General features: G+C 50.6%; 4 protein-coding genes across 8 annotated transcripts in view; 2 read left to right on the top strand and 2 right to left on the bottom strand.

Moving 5' to 3' along the window:
- Nucleotides 1-2,579, top strand: part of tmem43 (transmembrane protein 43) — a 6,147-nt gene extending 3,568 nt beyond the window's left edge. For all 4 annotated transcript variants that reach the window (XR_012397352.1, XM_073936390.1, XM_073936389.1 and 1 more), the window contains 2 exon segments: nucleotides 1,857-1,974; nucleotides 2,107-2,579. Coding sequence is in view for 3 of the 4 variants with exons in the window: in XM_073936390.1 (XP_073792491.1) it covers nucleotides 1,857-1,974; nucleotides 2,107-2,312 (324 nt within the window). In the remaining variant the exon portion in view is untranslated.
- A 163-nt stretch (nucleotides 2,580-2,742) lies between these two features.
- On the bottom strand, nucleotides 2,743-8,560 carry zgc:153713. 2 transcript variants are annotated; one of them, NM_001045350.1, is made up of 5 exons: nucleotides 8,486-8,560; nucleotides 6,922-7,090; nucleotides 5,350-5,470; nucleotides 3,737-3,867; nucleotides 2,743-3,087 (listed from the first exon to the last, which is right to left on the bottom strand). In NM_001045350.1, the coding sequence occupies exons 2-5, from the start codon at nucleotides 7,075-7,077 to the stop codon at nucleotides 2,914-2,916; spliced, it is 582 nt and encodes a 193-aa protein (NP_001038815.1). In that variant the 5' UTR covers nucleotides 7,078-7,090; nucleotides 8,486-8,560; the 3' UTR covers nucleotides 2,743-2,913. The 2 variants fall into 2 exon arrangements, with proteins under 2 accessions (NP_001038815.1, XP_073792838.1); XM_073936737.1 differs by having other exon boundaries at nucleotides 8,396-8,550.
- Nucleotides 8,561-8,684: 124 nt separating this feature from the next.
- Nucleotides 8,685-9,782, bottom strand: ora1 (olfactory receptor class A related 1). The gene is given in 1 exon segment (NM_001130668.1): nucleotides 8,685-9,782. A coding segment is annotated over 1 exon segment (951 nt). The 5' UTR covers nucleotides 9,684-9,782; the 3' UTR covers nucleotides 8,685-8,732.
- A 2,190-nt stretch (nucleotides 9,783-11,972) lies between these two features.
- Nucleotides 11,973-12,500, top strand: part of ora2 (olfactory receptor class A related 2) — a 912-nt gene continuing 384 nt past the window's right edge. The window contains exon 1 of the mRNA NM_001098395.1: nucleotides 11,973-12,500. This exon is cut by the window's right edge and continues 384 nt beyond it. Coding sequence (NP_001091865.1) covers nucleotides 11,973-12,500 — 528 coding nt within the window.

Here is a 12,500-nt window from a genome sequence, read left to right as displayed (position 1 = left end):
GATGAGGACGTGTGGATGAGGAGGTGTGGATGAGGAGGTGTGGATGAGGCGGTGTGGATGAGGCGGTGTGGATGAGGAGGTGTGGATGAGGACATGTGGATGAGGCGGTGTGGATGAGGAGGTGTTGATGAGGACATGTGGATGAGGAGGTGTTGATGAGGACGTGTGGATGAGGCGGTGTGGATGAGGCGGTGTGGATGAGGCGGTGTGAATGAGGCGGTGTGGATGATGTGATTGGTGTGGATGAGGAGGTGTGGATGAGGAGGTGTGGATGAGGACGTGTGGATGAGGACGTGTGGATGAGGCGGTGTGGATGAGGAGGTGTTGATGAGGAGGTGTTGATGAGGAGGTGTGGATGAGGAGGTGTTGATGAGGAGGTGTGGATGAGGAGGTGTTGATGAGGAGGTGTGGATGAGGAGGTGTGGATGAGGACGTGTGGATGAGGAGGTGTGGATGAGGCGGTGTGGATGAGGAGGTGTGGATGAGGAGGTGTGGATGAGGACGTGTGGATGAGGAGGTGTGGATGAGGAGGTGTGGATGAGGACGTGTGGATGAGGAGGTGTGGATGAGGAGGTGTGGATGAGGCGGTGTGGATGAGGCGGTGTGGATGAGGAGGTGTTGATGAGGACATGTGGATGAGGCGGTGTGGATGAGGAGGTGTTGATGAGGACATGTGGATGAGGAGGTGTGGATGAGGCGGTGTGGATGAGGCGGTGTGGATGAGGCGGTGTGGATGAGGCGGTGTGGATGAGGAGGTGTGGATGAGGACGTGTGGATGAGGACGTGTGGATGAGGCGGTGTGGATGAGGAGGTGTTGATGAGGAGGTGTTGATGAGGAGGTGTGGATGAGGAGGTGTGGATGAGGAGGTGTGGATGAGGAGGTGTTGATGAGGAGGTGTGGATGAGGAGGTGTTGATGAGGAGGTGTTGATGAGGAGGTGTGGATGAGGCGGTGTGGATGAGGAGGTGTGGATGAGGAGGTGTGGATGAGGAGGTGTTGATGAGGAGGTGTGGATGAGGCGGTGTGGATGAGGCGGTGTGGATGAGGAGGTGTGGATGAGGCGGTGTGGATGAGGAGGTGTGGATGAGGAGGTGTGGATGAGGAGGTGTGGATAAGGAGGTGTGGATGAGGAGGTGTGGATGATGTGATTGATGTGGATGAGGAGGTGTGGATGAGGAGGTGTGGATGAGGAGGTGTGGATGAGGCGGTGTGGATGAGGAGGTGTGGATGAGGCGGTGTGGATGAGGAGGTGTGGATGAGGAGGTGTGGATGAGGAGGTGTGGATGAGGTGTGGATGAGGAGGTGTGGATGAGGAGGTGTGGATGAGGAGGTGTGGATGAGGAGGTGTGGATAAGGAGGTGTGGATGAGGAGGTGTGGATAAGGAGGTGTGGATGAGGAGGTGTGGATGAGGTGATTGATGTGGATGAGGAGGTGTGGATGAGGAGGTGTGGATGAGGAGGTGTGGATGAGGAGGTGTGAGTTGAGCATTTTGTGTGTTGGAGTTGAAATATGGGAACTTCAGCGCACATTGGTGATCGGTAACCAGCTGGTGTCCCAGGGAAAATCCTCCTGCTGACACCGACATCAGTAGATCAAACTGAGAGGAGTCGATGAGCTCAGAGCGGCTGCACCTCTGAAAGATCTAGTGGACTCAGACACGGCGCTGAACAAACCGACGCCGTCCAGCAGCCTTATAAACACACCAGCACAGAGACTCTCTCAATAACAGCCATGCAGAGTGACCGCGCAGACAGAAGATGTGCACCCGCCCTGACTGCCAACGAGAGCTCATGAAGGGGTCACGAGCCGCCGCTGATCAGTGTGTGTGTGTGTGTGTGTGTGTGTGTTTCTGCAGGAGCTGTTTGCTAAAGAACATCAGCTGAACTCCATGAAGACCTGGGCACTGCGGCTCGCCGGCTGCACACTCATGTTCCTGTCCATCAGCCTGAGCACACGCGTCATACACACACTGGGTAACACACACACACACACACACACACACACACACACACACACACACACACACACACACACACACACACACACACACACACACAGTATGTTGTTAGCATATCTCTGATGTCCTTCTCTGTGTGTCTGTGCAGTGGAGCGTGTGCCTCTGCTGGGTGGTCTTCTGTCGGTGGGTCTTCAGCTCTTCTGTCTCTGCTCCTCCATCTCTCTGTCTCTGCTCACCATCGCCGCCGGCTGGATCTACTATCGCCCCCTGCTGGCCCTGTGTGTAGCGGCTGCTGCGCTAGTGCTGCCGCTAGCCCTGGCACACGCTAGAGCGCCCGCCAAGAAGAGGCAGTGACCCGACACACACACACACAGGCGCACACTCCAGTGACACGCAAGTACATGTGTGTGTGACCTACTGCAGAAACAAAGGGTTGACCTCATGTATGACAGCGACACACACACACACACCCATACAAACACACACACACATACAAACACACACACACACACACACACCACTGTTACACCACACACAGACGTCAGCTGAGCGAGGCGCGTGATTGGCTGCAGCACACACTGTGTTGAGTGAGAATCTTCAATAAAGCTCGTCCTGCAGCTCGCCGTGTCTCTGTGTGTGTCTGAGCGCTCAGACGGGGGGACGCCACTGTCACATGAGGAATTTATTAATCATGGAGCTCACACAGACGGAGATACTGTAATGACGGAGCGTTCAGCCGTGACACACACACACACACACACACACACACACACACACACGCGAGTGTCTTATCAAGGTTTTAATACGCAATGATAGTAAACGGGTGTCCTGTGCGGGACAGAGGAGCGCCTCAGGGTGCTGCAGAGTCTGGTCCTGATGGGCTCTTTGCATATTTGATTTGCAGACAGTCTGAGACGAACACAAGCGGTAAACACTGACAGGAAGTCGATCTCCGTCACACCAGCAGGCATTTGCTGCTCTTCTTGCCCTTGCGCGCCTGCAGCGCCGCCCTGGTTGCCATCTCGAACACCTCCCGCACGCCGTCCTTGGATTTGGCAGAGCACTCCATGTAGCCGAAGGCACAGATGCGGTTGGCCATGTCCCGGCCCTCCTCCGGCTTCACCGGCTCCTGCAGGCGGGAGAGAAAACACACGTATTTAATTTAAAAGGGGGAAAGAACTCTAGTGCGATTCAATCCAACTAAACAAGGCAGGTGTGAAAGCAGCCTAAAATAAAAGTGAACCCATCAAGCCAAATCCCCATCACATGTACCACACCAGCGCGGGCGTGTGGAGCTCATCCCCGGATGATGATGATGTCAGAATCTAGCGCTATTCTGGAATGGGTGTGTGAACGGTCTTTTCAGAACGTCCTCGCCTGTGTGAACAGCGCTTTTCTGAAGTTATGATGCAGTTGCTCCAGTAATGTGCCGCTACCCCTGTGTGACGGGCTAATCTATATCTGCTCTTAGCAGTGCTCAGCAGGGCTTCACTTGCTCCTGGATTTACCCTCACTAGTTGTCTGGTACTGTCTTTAAGCACAATTCCCACACACACTCCAATCTCCGACCACCTCCGTACACATAAATCAGCTTCCTGTTCTGACCTCAGGCCAAGAGCTGAGACAGCACCAATCAGAGGCCTCCTCACATCATCCGGTACTGTAGACGTCTTGCAGAGTATTTACAGTGTTTTAACCTACACAACACAACTACAGCATGATACAACACACGAGCACATGTCAGACACACACACACACACACACACACACACACACACCTGCTTCATCTTGAAGAGCTCGCGTCGCGTGTGCTCGTCATTCCGCAGGTCCTTCTTGTTGCCCACCAGGATTATGGGAACATTTGGGCAGAAATGTTTAACCTCAGGAGTCCATTTCTCTGGAATATTCTCTGCAGGAGACACAAGAGGATGTTCAGCACTCAGTAGTGTACAGCACTCAGTAGTGTTCAGCACTCAGTAGTGTACAGCACTCAGTAGTGTTCAGCACTCAGTAGTGTACAGCACTCAGTAGTGTTCAGCACTCAGTAGTGTACAGCACTCAGTAGTGTACAGCACTCAGTAGTGTTTAGCACTCAGTAGTGTTTAGCACTCAGTAGTGTACAGCACTCAGTAGTGTACAGCACTCAGTAGTGTTCAGCACTCAGTAGTGTTCAGCACTCAGTAGTGTTCAGCACTCAGTAGTGTACAGCACTCAGTAGTGTTCACACTAGGTTATGGTGTATTGTGCTGGAGATCTGTTGTGACTGCAGCTCACGCTGACGCTCTCAGCAACAGCTCATCTCCACTAGGTTATGTACTTCACCTCATGCGGTCTGAACACTGAAATAAGAATAAGACATCAGTGTGTTGCTGAAGGCCGTTAGTGTTGGACAGAGAGGAGGGTGTTACTCTGGGCAGAGGGAAACCGTCACTGATTGAGGGATCCCCATGTTCAGCTCTTCTTTATAAGCGCAGAGAGAGAGCATGCCTGGATAAACAGTGTGAGCTCTCTCTCTCTCTCTCTCTCTCTCTCTCTCTCTTTCTTTTATCACTGTTGGCATGTGGGCAGTGGGCTGGAATCTGTGCTATATATTATCCAAATACATCAATACTGATCATTCAAGTTATTCCTAAAAGTCAGATTATTGTGTGTGCTGTGGAGAAAAGGTGTTTAATCCAGCTACTGCAGCTATCTGTCTCCACAGTCTGTTAAAGATAATGTGTACAATGCATATTATAGTAAACTGAATAATGTTTTGATGAAGTATTGATTCAGCCATGATCTGCTGATGATTTGAACACAGATGATCTGCTCTGGGGTCAGGTTATAATCCTGGTTTAATAAAGCGGGATTAAAGTCAAAACCCTGACTGCAGTGAGCCCAACTAAACGTCCACGCTTAAACTGCTTCCAGAACAGCAAGTTGAGGATCGTTTGATCAGACTGATCTGAGTTCAGTTTAAATGATGCAGATACCCGCTCGAGCACATTACTGTGGTAAATCCCTGACGGTCGAGAGTATTGATAATGTTCTGTTCTACAATGATAACGAGAACTGTGAGATGAGGCGCCGCTGTTCACAGCGAGTGAGCTGCGTTTGTGTTTAGAGTTCAAGCATATACTAATTTAAACAATAATAATCATAAAGTACAGTGCGGCTCACAGCCAAGCAAGACAGAGGGCTGACCACACACTGCAGATATTAAAATACAGGCCACTATTCATTTCATGGGTCGCGGATATAACTGAGGACGCGGGTGGTGAGGGAGGTGTTGCAGACGCCGTTATAGGCAGCCGCCTGGGTCACCTCTATGAATGCGCCGGCTCTGCTTAAGAGCGCATGAGCTCCTCCTGAAAACAGTAAGCAGCAAGCCCTGCTGTCCAGCACTCACCCAGACTGTCAGGACTGTCAATGGAGAAACACATCAGGATCACGTCCGTGTCCGGGTACGAGAGCGGCCGCAGCCGGTCATAATCCTCCTGCCCTGCCGTATCCCAGAGCGCCAGCTCCACCTGCAGGACACACACACACACACACACATGCTCAAACACACTACTAATGGGCTCACACACACACACACACACACACACACACACACACACACACGCTCAAACACACTACTAATGGGCTCACACACACACACACACACACACACACACACACAAACACACACATGCTCAAACACACTACTAATGGGCTCACACACACACACACACACACACACACACACACACACATGCTCAAACACACTACTGATGGCCTCACTCACACACACACACACACACACACATGCTCAAACACACTACTGATGGCCTCACACACACACACACACACACATATGCTCAAACACACTACTGATGGCCTCACACACACACACACACACACACACGGCCGGAGTGGGACTCTTTTTCAGCGCTGGAGTTTCAAGCCTCAGACCGGCCCACCTCAGTTCATGACTGACTATATTAAAATAAGGTCATTTCCAATTCAGTTTCTAATTACGTCTAATCACGTCTTATTTTGGGAAAACAGCTGCTTTAGAGCTTTAAATGTTCAACAACCCTTACAGTATTATATGTCTTAACAATAAAAATGTAAATAATAATAATAATAGCATACTCAGACGAGGATCAAACCCGGGTCGGCAGCGTCGTAATCTAACGTGCTGACCACTGGACCACAACAGCTGTACATTGAGAAGTGACTCATCTGAGTTGCATCATCATTAACCTGCAGGCTGGCTACATATAAGAAGAGCAGAGCTGCGGTAAAATAATGGAGAAGACTGCGGTCAAGTAAGTAAATAAATTCATTTAAAAAGTGTGACTGCTGAGAGCAACAGATTCTGGAGCTAGGGACACCGGCCCTCGCGGCCAAAAAACGGACCGGCCCACCGGGAATTCTCCCGGTCCTGCTGATTAGCCAATCCGGGCCTGCACACACACACACACAGGGCTGAACAATAAGCACTGCCTGATGCGCCGGGTCAGTGTGTGAGATGTTCAGGACAGTAGACAGGATGTTTGTTCAGTGGTCTGATCGGGCCGGTGCTCCTGCTCACTACAGTGTAATCTGCCTCTGGCTGACTGTCGGTCGTGTGTGAACACAGTCTTAGCGTTAGCGTTTAGCATCTGTGAATCCTGCACCAAATCCATCAGTTAGTCTCACCTCAATTATAGCGAGAAAGCAAAACGACCCAACGTACTGATGACCCAGGCTTCATCGCTGTGCATTATGGGTGTGTAATGGCCACGTATACGGCTGTATGAGGAGAGCGTGATGAGCAGAGCGGCATGTGGTCATGTCTCCTGGCTAATGTGTGTTTCCTGAGGAACATGCTGCTGACAGAGAGCTGATCATCTGTTACTGACACACACACACACAGCTCTGAGAGAGAGACACACACACACACACACACGCACACTACTATAAGCTGTCTTGCGCAGCTGGTTTGCACACGCACCTGTTTGCTGTCTACTTCGATGTCGGCCACGTAGTTCTCGAAGACGGTGGGCACGTACACCTCCGGGAACTGATCCTTACTGAAGACGATGAGCAGACACGTCTTCCCGCACGCACCGTCCCCCACGATCACCAGCTTCTTGCGGATGGCGGCCATTACTGCGCCAACACTGTCCAGGTGAAGACACAGTCTGATTACAGTGTGTGTGTGTGTGTGTGTGTGTGTGTGTGTGTGAATATACCAGAGGAAAACAGTAAGCCTCCACCTGCAGTTATTTTCTGCATATATGACACTCTCAGAAATAAAATAGGCTGGTTCCTTTTTAAAAGGTTCATGTTTGTACTTTAAGGGTCCATCTTGGTACCTCAGAAGTATAGACTAGTAAATAAAAATTTAGGAGGAACACTTTTGTAGATTGTAGGTGCTCATATGTACCCCTGAGGTATTAATATGGACCTTTTCAGTACAGACGTGTATCTTTTGAAAAGGAACCAGCGCAGGGACAGCTCACGCACCTTTATTCCTGAGTGTGTGCGCAAGTTTTCAGTAAAAAAAAACATTAACATGTGACATTTACTTCTAATAAACACACTGTCATAAATAGCTTTTTACCAGAAAATTACAATATAAAAAGATCAAAAGATTTCATTAGATGAGATAAAAAAAAACAGAAGTCTAACCATGAATATTGCGCTGTCTAAACAGTGTCTGAGTGTTTATTCTGAGAACTACTGATGACATTTCTGCCTTATTTACAATGAAATGTTGACGTTTACAGCAGGAAATGACCTCAGACCTGCTCATGTCTTGGTCATTTTCAATAGCAGCGACTGAACTGCAGAAGAGCGCAGACATCAGAGTGTGCTGCTGGAAACTCTACTCACATGAACACGCGTGTGTTAACCTGACTAATGTGAGATGGCTCAGAGTGACGACGTGTATTATCTGTAATTTGGGATAAATGTTATCAGAGCTTCTTGGAATCAAACAGGGAACATGTCTTCAACAATTAACATGAATTTATGACATTATACTATAAAGAACCTTCCAGATGACGAATAAATGGAAATACTGGACACAGAAAAGCTTCAATAATTAAACAGAATTCATCTTCATGACCTAAAATATCACCTTCAACATCATCATCAATAATGCACACAATTAAAAAAGCCTGACTACAGTGTATTAATCATGATGATGGTCCAGAATGAGCGTGTGCTGTGCTAGTGAGTGTTTATATCAGATTCTCCTGTTTACAGCAGCAGAGGGTGAAATACACCAACACCACCGCGATCTCATCAGCATCTGCTGCTCTGAACAGCGGAGTTTAGTGCCATTATCATTATTATCATCCTTATAATCATCCTAATTATTATTATTATAGCCGAAGCTAACAGGCTAATGACACAAGCGGAAGTGAGCGACTCTCTTCAGTGAAGACAGTAATCCGCCAAACGCGACGAGCCCGACTGACCGTGTAACGAATTTTACAGGAGTAACCGGCACTCTTTCATCAGTTTAACAGCTCAATCACGCGGGAATGCAGAGCTAAACTGGATCTCACCGTCTGCTACACTGGGCTCCGGTTTTCCGGGTCGGGTCGGGGTGCGCGCGCCTGAAGCCAGACACAACCGGCTAAGATGGCGACCAAATAACTACCCGTCAAAATAAGAGTCCTCAATAGACGCGTCAAAACAAGAGTCCATCAGTGCGTTTATTAACAGCCTTTATGAAACACATTCACACACAGACACAACTATAGCAGTGCCGTCCACATCTGCATCACTACACAAATAACATCAGCTCTGCGCTCAGTTCTTGCCGCTGGAGTTCTTGCCGTCCTCCGCTTGCCGCTCCTGCTCTGAGGTCGCGCACACCATCCTCGCTTTCAGCTTCCTGTTGGAGGAGATGATGAGGAACGGGCTGAGAGAGGCGTAGCACGAGGAGAAAAACACCCTCATGTCGGCCACCACCGGCGGCACCTGAGCCACTGTCAGCATGTAGATCCAGATCACGTTATCGATGCCGAAAAACACGGAGTACAGAATTACCAGCATCAGCACCGTCCTGGCGGCCCGTGTCTCCATGGTGGACCCCTGAGAACGGCGGACAGCCCGCACCTGCCTGCGATGCCGGTGGAGCAGCAGCAGGATGAAGCCGCTGGAGGCCAGCATCGCCCCCACAAAGGCAAAGTCCCGCACCGACACGGCCACCCCGTTCAGCACGTACGACAGGTTATCATGGAAGTCCACATGGCAGAAGCCCAGGTTGAGCGTGAATGGTGGGACGGTGCCGTTGCGAGGGGCCACTGAGAAGAATGGGGCAGCTATGCAGACGGCCATATTGATGAACCACAGTGCTGCAAATGTAGGCGCGAGCAGCTGTGGGAGCCGGGCCTTCACCCCGGATAGCAGCGGTCCTGCCGCGGGCGCCACCGTCACTGCCTGGAACACGCTCAGCATGCAGGTGATGCAGACGGACAGCGCTCGGGCGATACGGTACGTGTAGATCACCACCTTACAGCCCGTGTCGTCCAGCAGGTTCCTCATGCCAAACACAGTCATAGTCTGCGGGACACCGCGAGTCAGCAGCAGCAGCAAGTCCACCAGCGCCAGGTGGCACAGGATGGCATCCACAGGCTGCAGTCGCGCCTCCGCCAGACGGATGTGGGCATACGCCAGCAGAACCAGTGCGTTGGCCAGTATCCCCAGACCAGCCTGCAGCAGGAAGGAGACGCCTTTGATGGTGACACACAGGTCCATAGAGGTCCAGACCACACGACAGTACAGACGACACAACAGTGCAAACTTTCTGAAGAGTCTTCAAGGCTTTCTGAAGTCCATCTCCCACACCGCTGGAATATAAAGCCTCTACTGCCCCGTGGGAGCCGCCACGAACCTGAAAACCCACAGAAAGCTCCCCGAGGAGACAGAGGTGTCCACCTGAGCTGCAGCCTAATTACTGCAGAAGACCAGAGCTGCTCCTGTCAGTGCTGGAGGAACTCACACACACACAACCATAGAAACACCCCCAGCTCATCTACACAGCTCACGCCTATAGGTTTCTCAACTCTAGACCAGCACTGTGCAGAGCTGAAGCCACGTCTTCCTCGCTGTTCACACAGAGTTTATTACCAGCATAGCTCTGAACAGCTCAGCTCACCTGCAAAACTCCCCAAGAGCAACACACAGCTCATAAACACCTCAACATAAGGGTTTCACCACACCACTGACGGCATTCCTCATGCAGATCACACACATGACACCCACGACACGCTGCGCTAACAAGCACTAGCAGCAGGAGCGCTGCAGAAGGGATTGTACACTGTCCACCTGCTCTTGAACGTGCTAAAGAATGAGGGACAATACTGAACTATGCTGCGGTTTATTGCAAATTTAGAAAAAAACTGGCAGTAACAGTTGATCTCCCTCACTGCGGAGAATATTCGGAAGGGTCTGCAGGGTAGAGAGGGACTGTGGACATCGTGCTACAGTAGTTGTGGTGTCATCAGGATTCTGATCTCACCTGCTTTGACTAATAATTTGTACTATTGCTGTAACGGTGGAGTTTCGGAGAGAATGACAGGTGAAGCTTTACTTGCATGCAGTTTACATGTTCAAGAAAACAGTGTCTGAGTGCAGGAGCAGGCGAGGGGCTGGAGTAGCTGAAAGACTGAGATGTTGTGGTAGGATCAGGTCAGGGAGGTCAGTAAAGACTGACTCTAAAACCTAACTTTAGTCAGTTTTTCAGTCAATATCTACAGTTACTGAAAGATTCATTTATTGCTGTTTTTGCTTTTATTTTGACGCACAAGGCATGATGAGAGTAAGTCAGGTTGGAGAGCGAGGGAAAGGGGATCGGGAAAGGGCTCAAGTCAGGACTGGATGTCAGAACACTGAAGAGATGTTCACTCTGCCCAGCGGTCTGCATTCAGCACTGATGTTCGTTCTCCTTCTCCAGTACTTGTGCTTTGATTTCAGCACGCTCAGATATTTGTGCTGGAAAAGCAAGTGACTGAAGAGGAGCATGGCGTCCCGCACTGATGATGAAAACACTGAGTCTTGTCGTGTCCGTCTTCTGGTTTCTGTTCAGGTTTGTTTGTTTCTCATCAGTGTTAATGTTTAATTCCCACAAGTGCTTAATGGGGGTTAATCTGTTTCCACTCTGAAACGCTGTGGTTGCGAACGTGTCCCGTGTGTGTGTGTGTGTGTGTGTGTGTGTGTGTGAGGTAATTAGAGAGCAGTAATGAATTCTCCGTAATGAGCAGGTCTGGGATGTGTGGAGGCAGGTCTGGGCTCGTCTGTTTTCTCCAGTAATGAGCTTCTTCTGTTTGTGCTTCAGTCTGTAGGGAACTGACCGCTGTCCACAGCTCAGAACATCTCCCTCCACACAGAAGAACTCTGCCGCTTTATTTATTCAGCAGAGGCTTTAGCCAGAATGATGAACAAAACACAAACGAGAGTGAAAGAAGAGCAGAGAGGAGGCAGGAGTCCAGTGCTCACAGAGACAAGCTGCATTATACTCATCCACACTGTATCACACATGTTATTATAGGATCGTCCATACAGAGGAGGCATGTCAGTTTTATGTGTTACACTATGCAGATGAAAGAGCATGATGACACACACACACACACACACACACACACACACACACACACACACACACACACACACACACACACACACACCTCTACAGTGGAAATGCAGTGTGCGCCATGTGATGGCATCATTATTCCTACAGTAGTAGACTGTGTCTAACCAGCTTAACATATGAAATGAAGAGAATAAAGACAGTCATTTTCCAGTAGTGGACACTCCAGCAGGTCAGGCTGTTAAATCAGTACTGCTCCAGTTCTGTGAGTTCAGACCAATGAGGTGCAGATCTGATCCACTGCTGCCCTGACGAGAGCGACTCTGACAGCATCAGTCATCTGCACATCATTCAGGTAATTGCGCTCAGGTCTGGAGTCAGTGGACCGTCCCAAACGTGGCGTCTCCGTGGCCCTGGCGGGCTATAAACTCAGGCTGGAGGAGGCAGAGGGTTCAGAGATGATTGCGGAGGCTGTGATTCGCGGACTGCTGTTTCTGTCCCTGGTGCTGGTCGGGGTTCCCGGTAACACCGCTGTCATCTGCGGCTTCATCTTGCTGGTGCGCCGCGAGGGCCGCCTCTCGCCTGCTGATGCCATCGTGCTGCACCTGTGCTCTGCCAACCTTGTGGTGGTGTCGGTGCGCTGCCTGCTGGAGGTGCTGGCCACCTTCCGGATCCACAATGTGTTTGACGACGCCGGCTGCCGGGCGGTCATCTTCCTCCACCGCACCGCCAGGTCTCTGTCCATCTGGCTGACCTTCCTGCTGACCGCCCTGCAGTGCCTGAGCGTGGCTCCTCCAGGGTCCCGCCGTGCCGCTGCCCGTGCCCTACTGGCCCGCTCTCTGCCCGCCATCTTCCTGGCACTGTGGCTGATCAACACCTCCATGAGTGTGGCTTCACTGCTGTACTCCATCGGGGCCCGCAATGACTCCCGGCTCCTGCAGAACGCCATCAACGTGGAATTCTGCTTCCTCAGCTTTCCCTCCAGG

The sequence above is a fragment of the Danio rerio genome, chromosome 22 (assembly GCF_049306965.1).
Source record: "Danio rerio strain Tuebingen ecotype United States chromosome 22, GRCz12tu, whole genome shotgun sequence".
In the NCBI taxonomy this organism is placed as follows: Eukaryota; Metazoa; Chordata; class Actinopteri; order Cypriniformes; family Danionidae; genus Danio; species Danio rerio.
Note: the sequence above shows the minus strand (reverse complement) of the source record. Positions and strands in the feature narration are given on the sequence as shown.

Excerpts from the sequence above, each read along its gene's own strand:
- zgc:153713 (NM_001045350.1), bottom strand. The coding sequence starts at position 7,077 with ATGGCCGCCATCCGCAAGAAGCTGGTGATCGTGGGGGACGGTGCGTGC. Across the intron at positions 3,868-5,349 it reads TGACAGTCCTGACAGTCTGG|AGAATATTCCAGAGAAATGG; the intron begins GTGAGTGCTGGA and ends TGTCTCCTGCAG. Across the intron at positions 3,088-3,736 it reads AGCTCTTCAAGATGAAGCAG|GAGCCGGTGAAGCCGGAGGA; the intron begins GTGTGTGTGTGT and ends TCCCGCCTGCAG.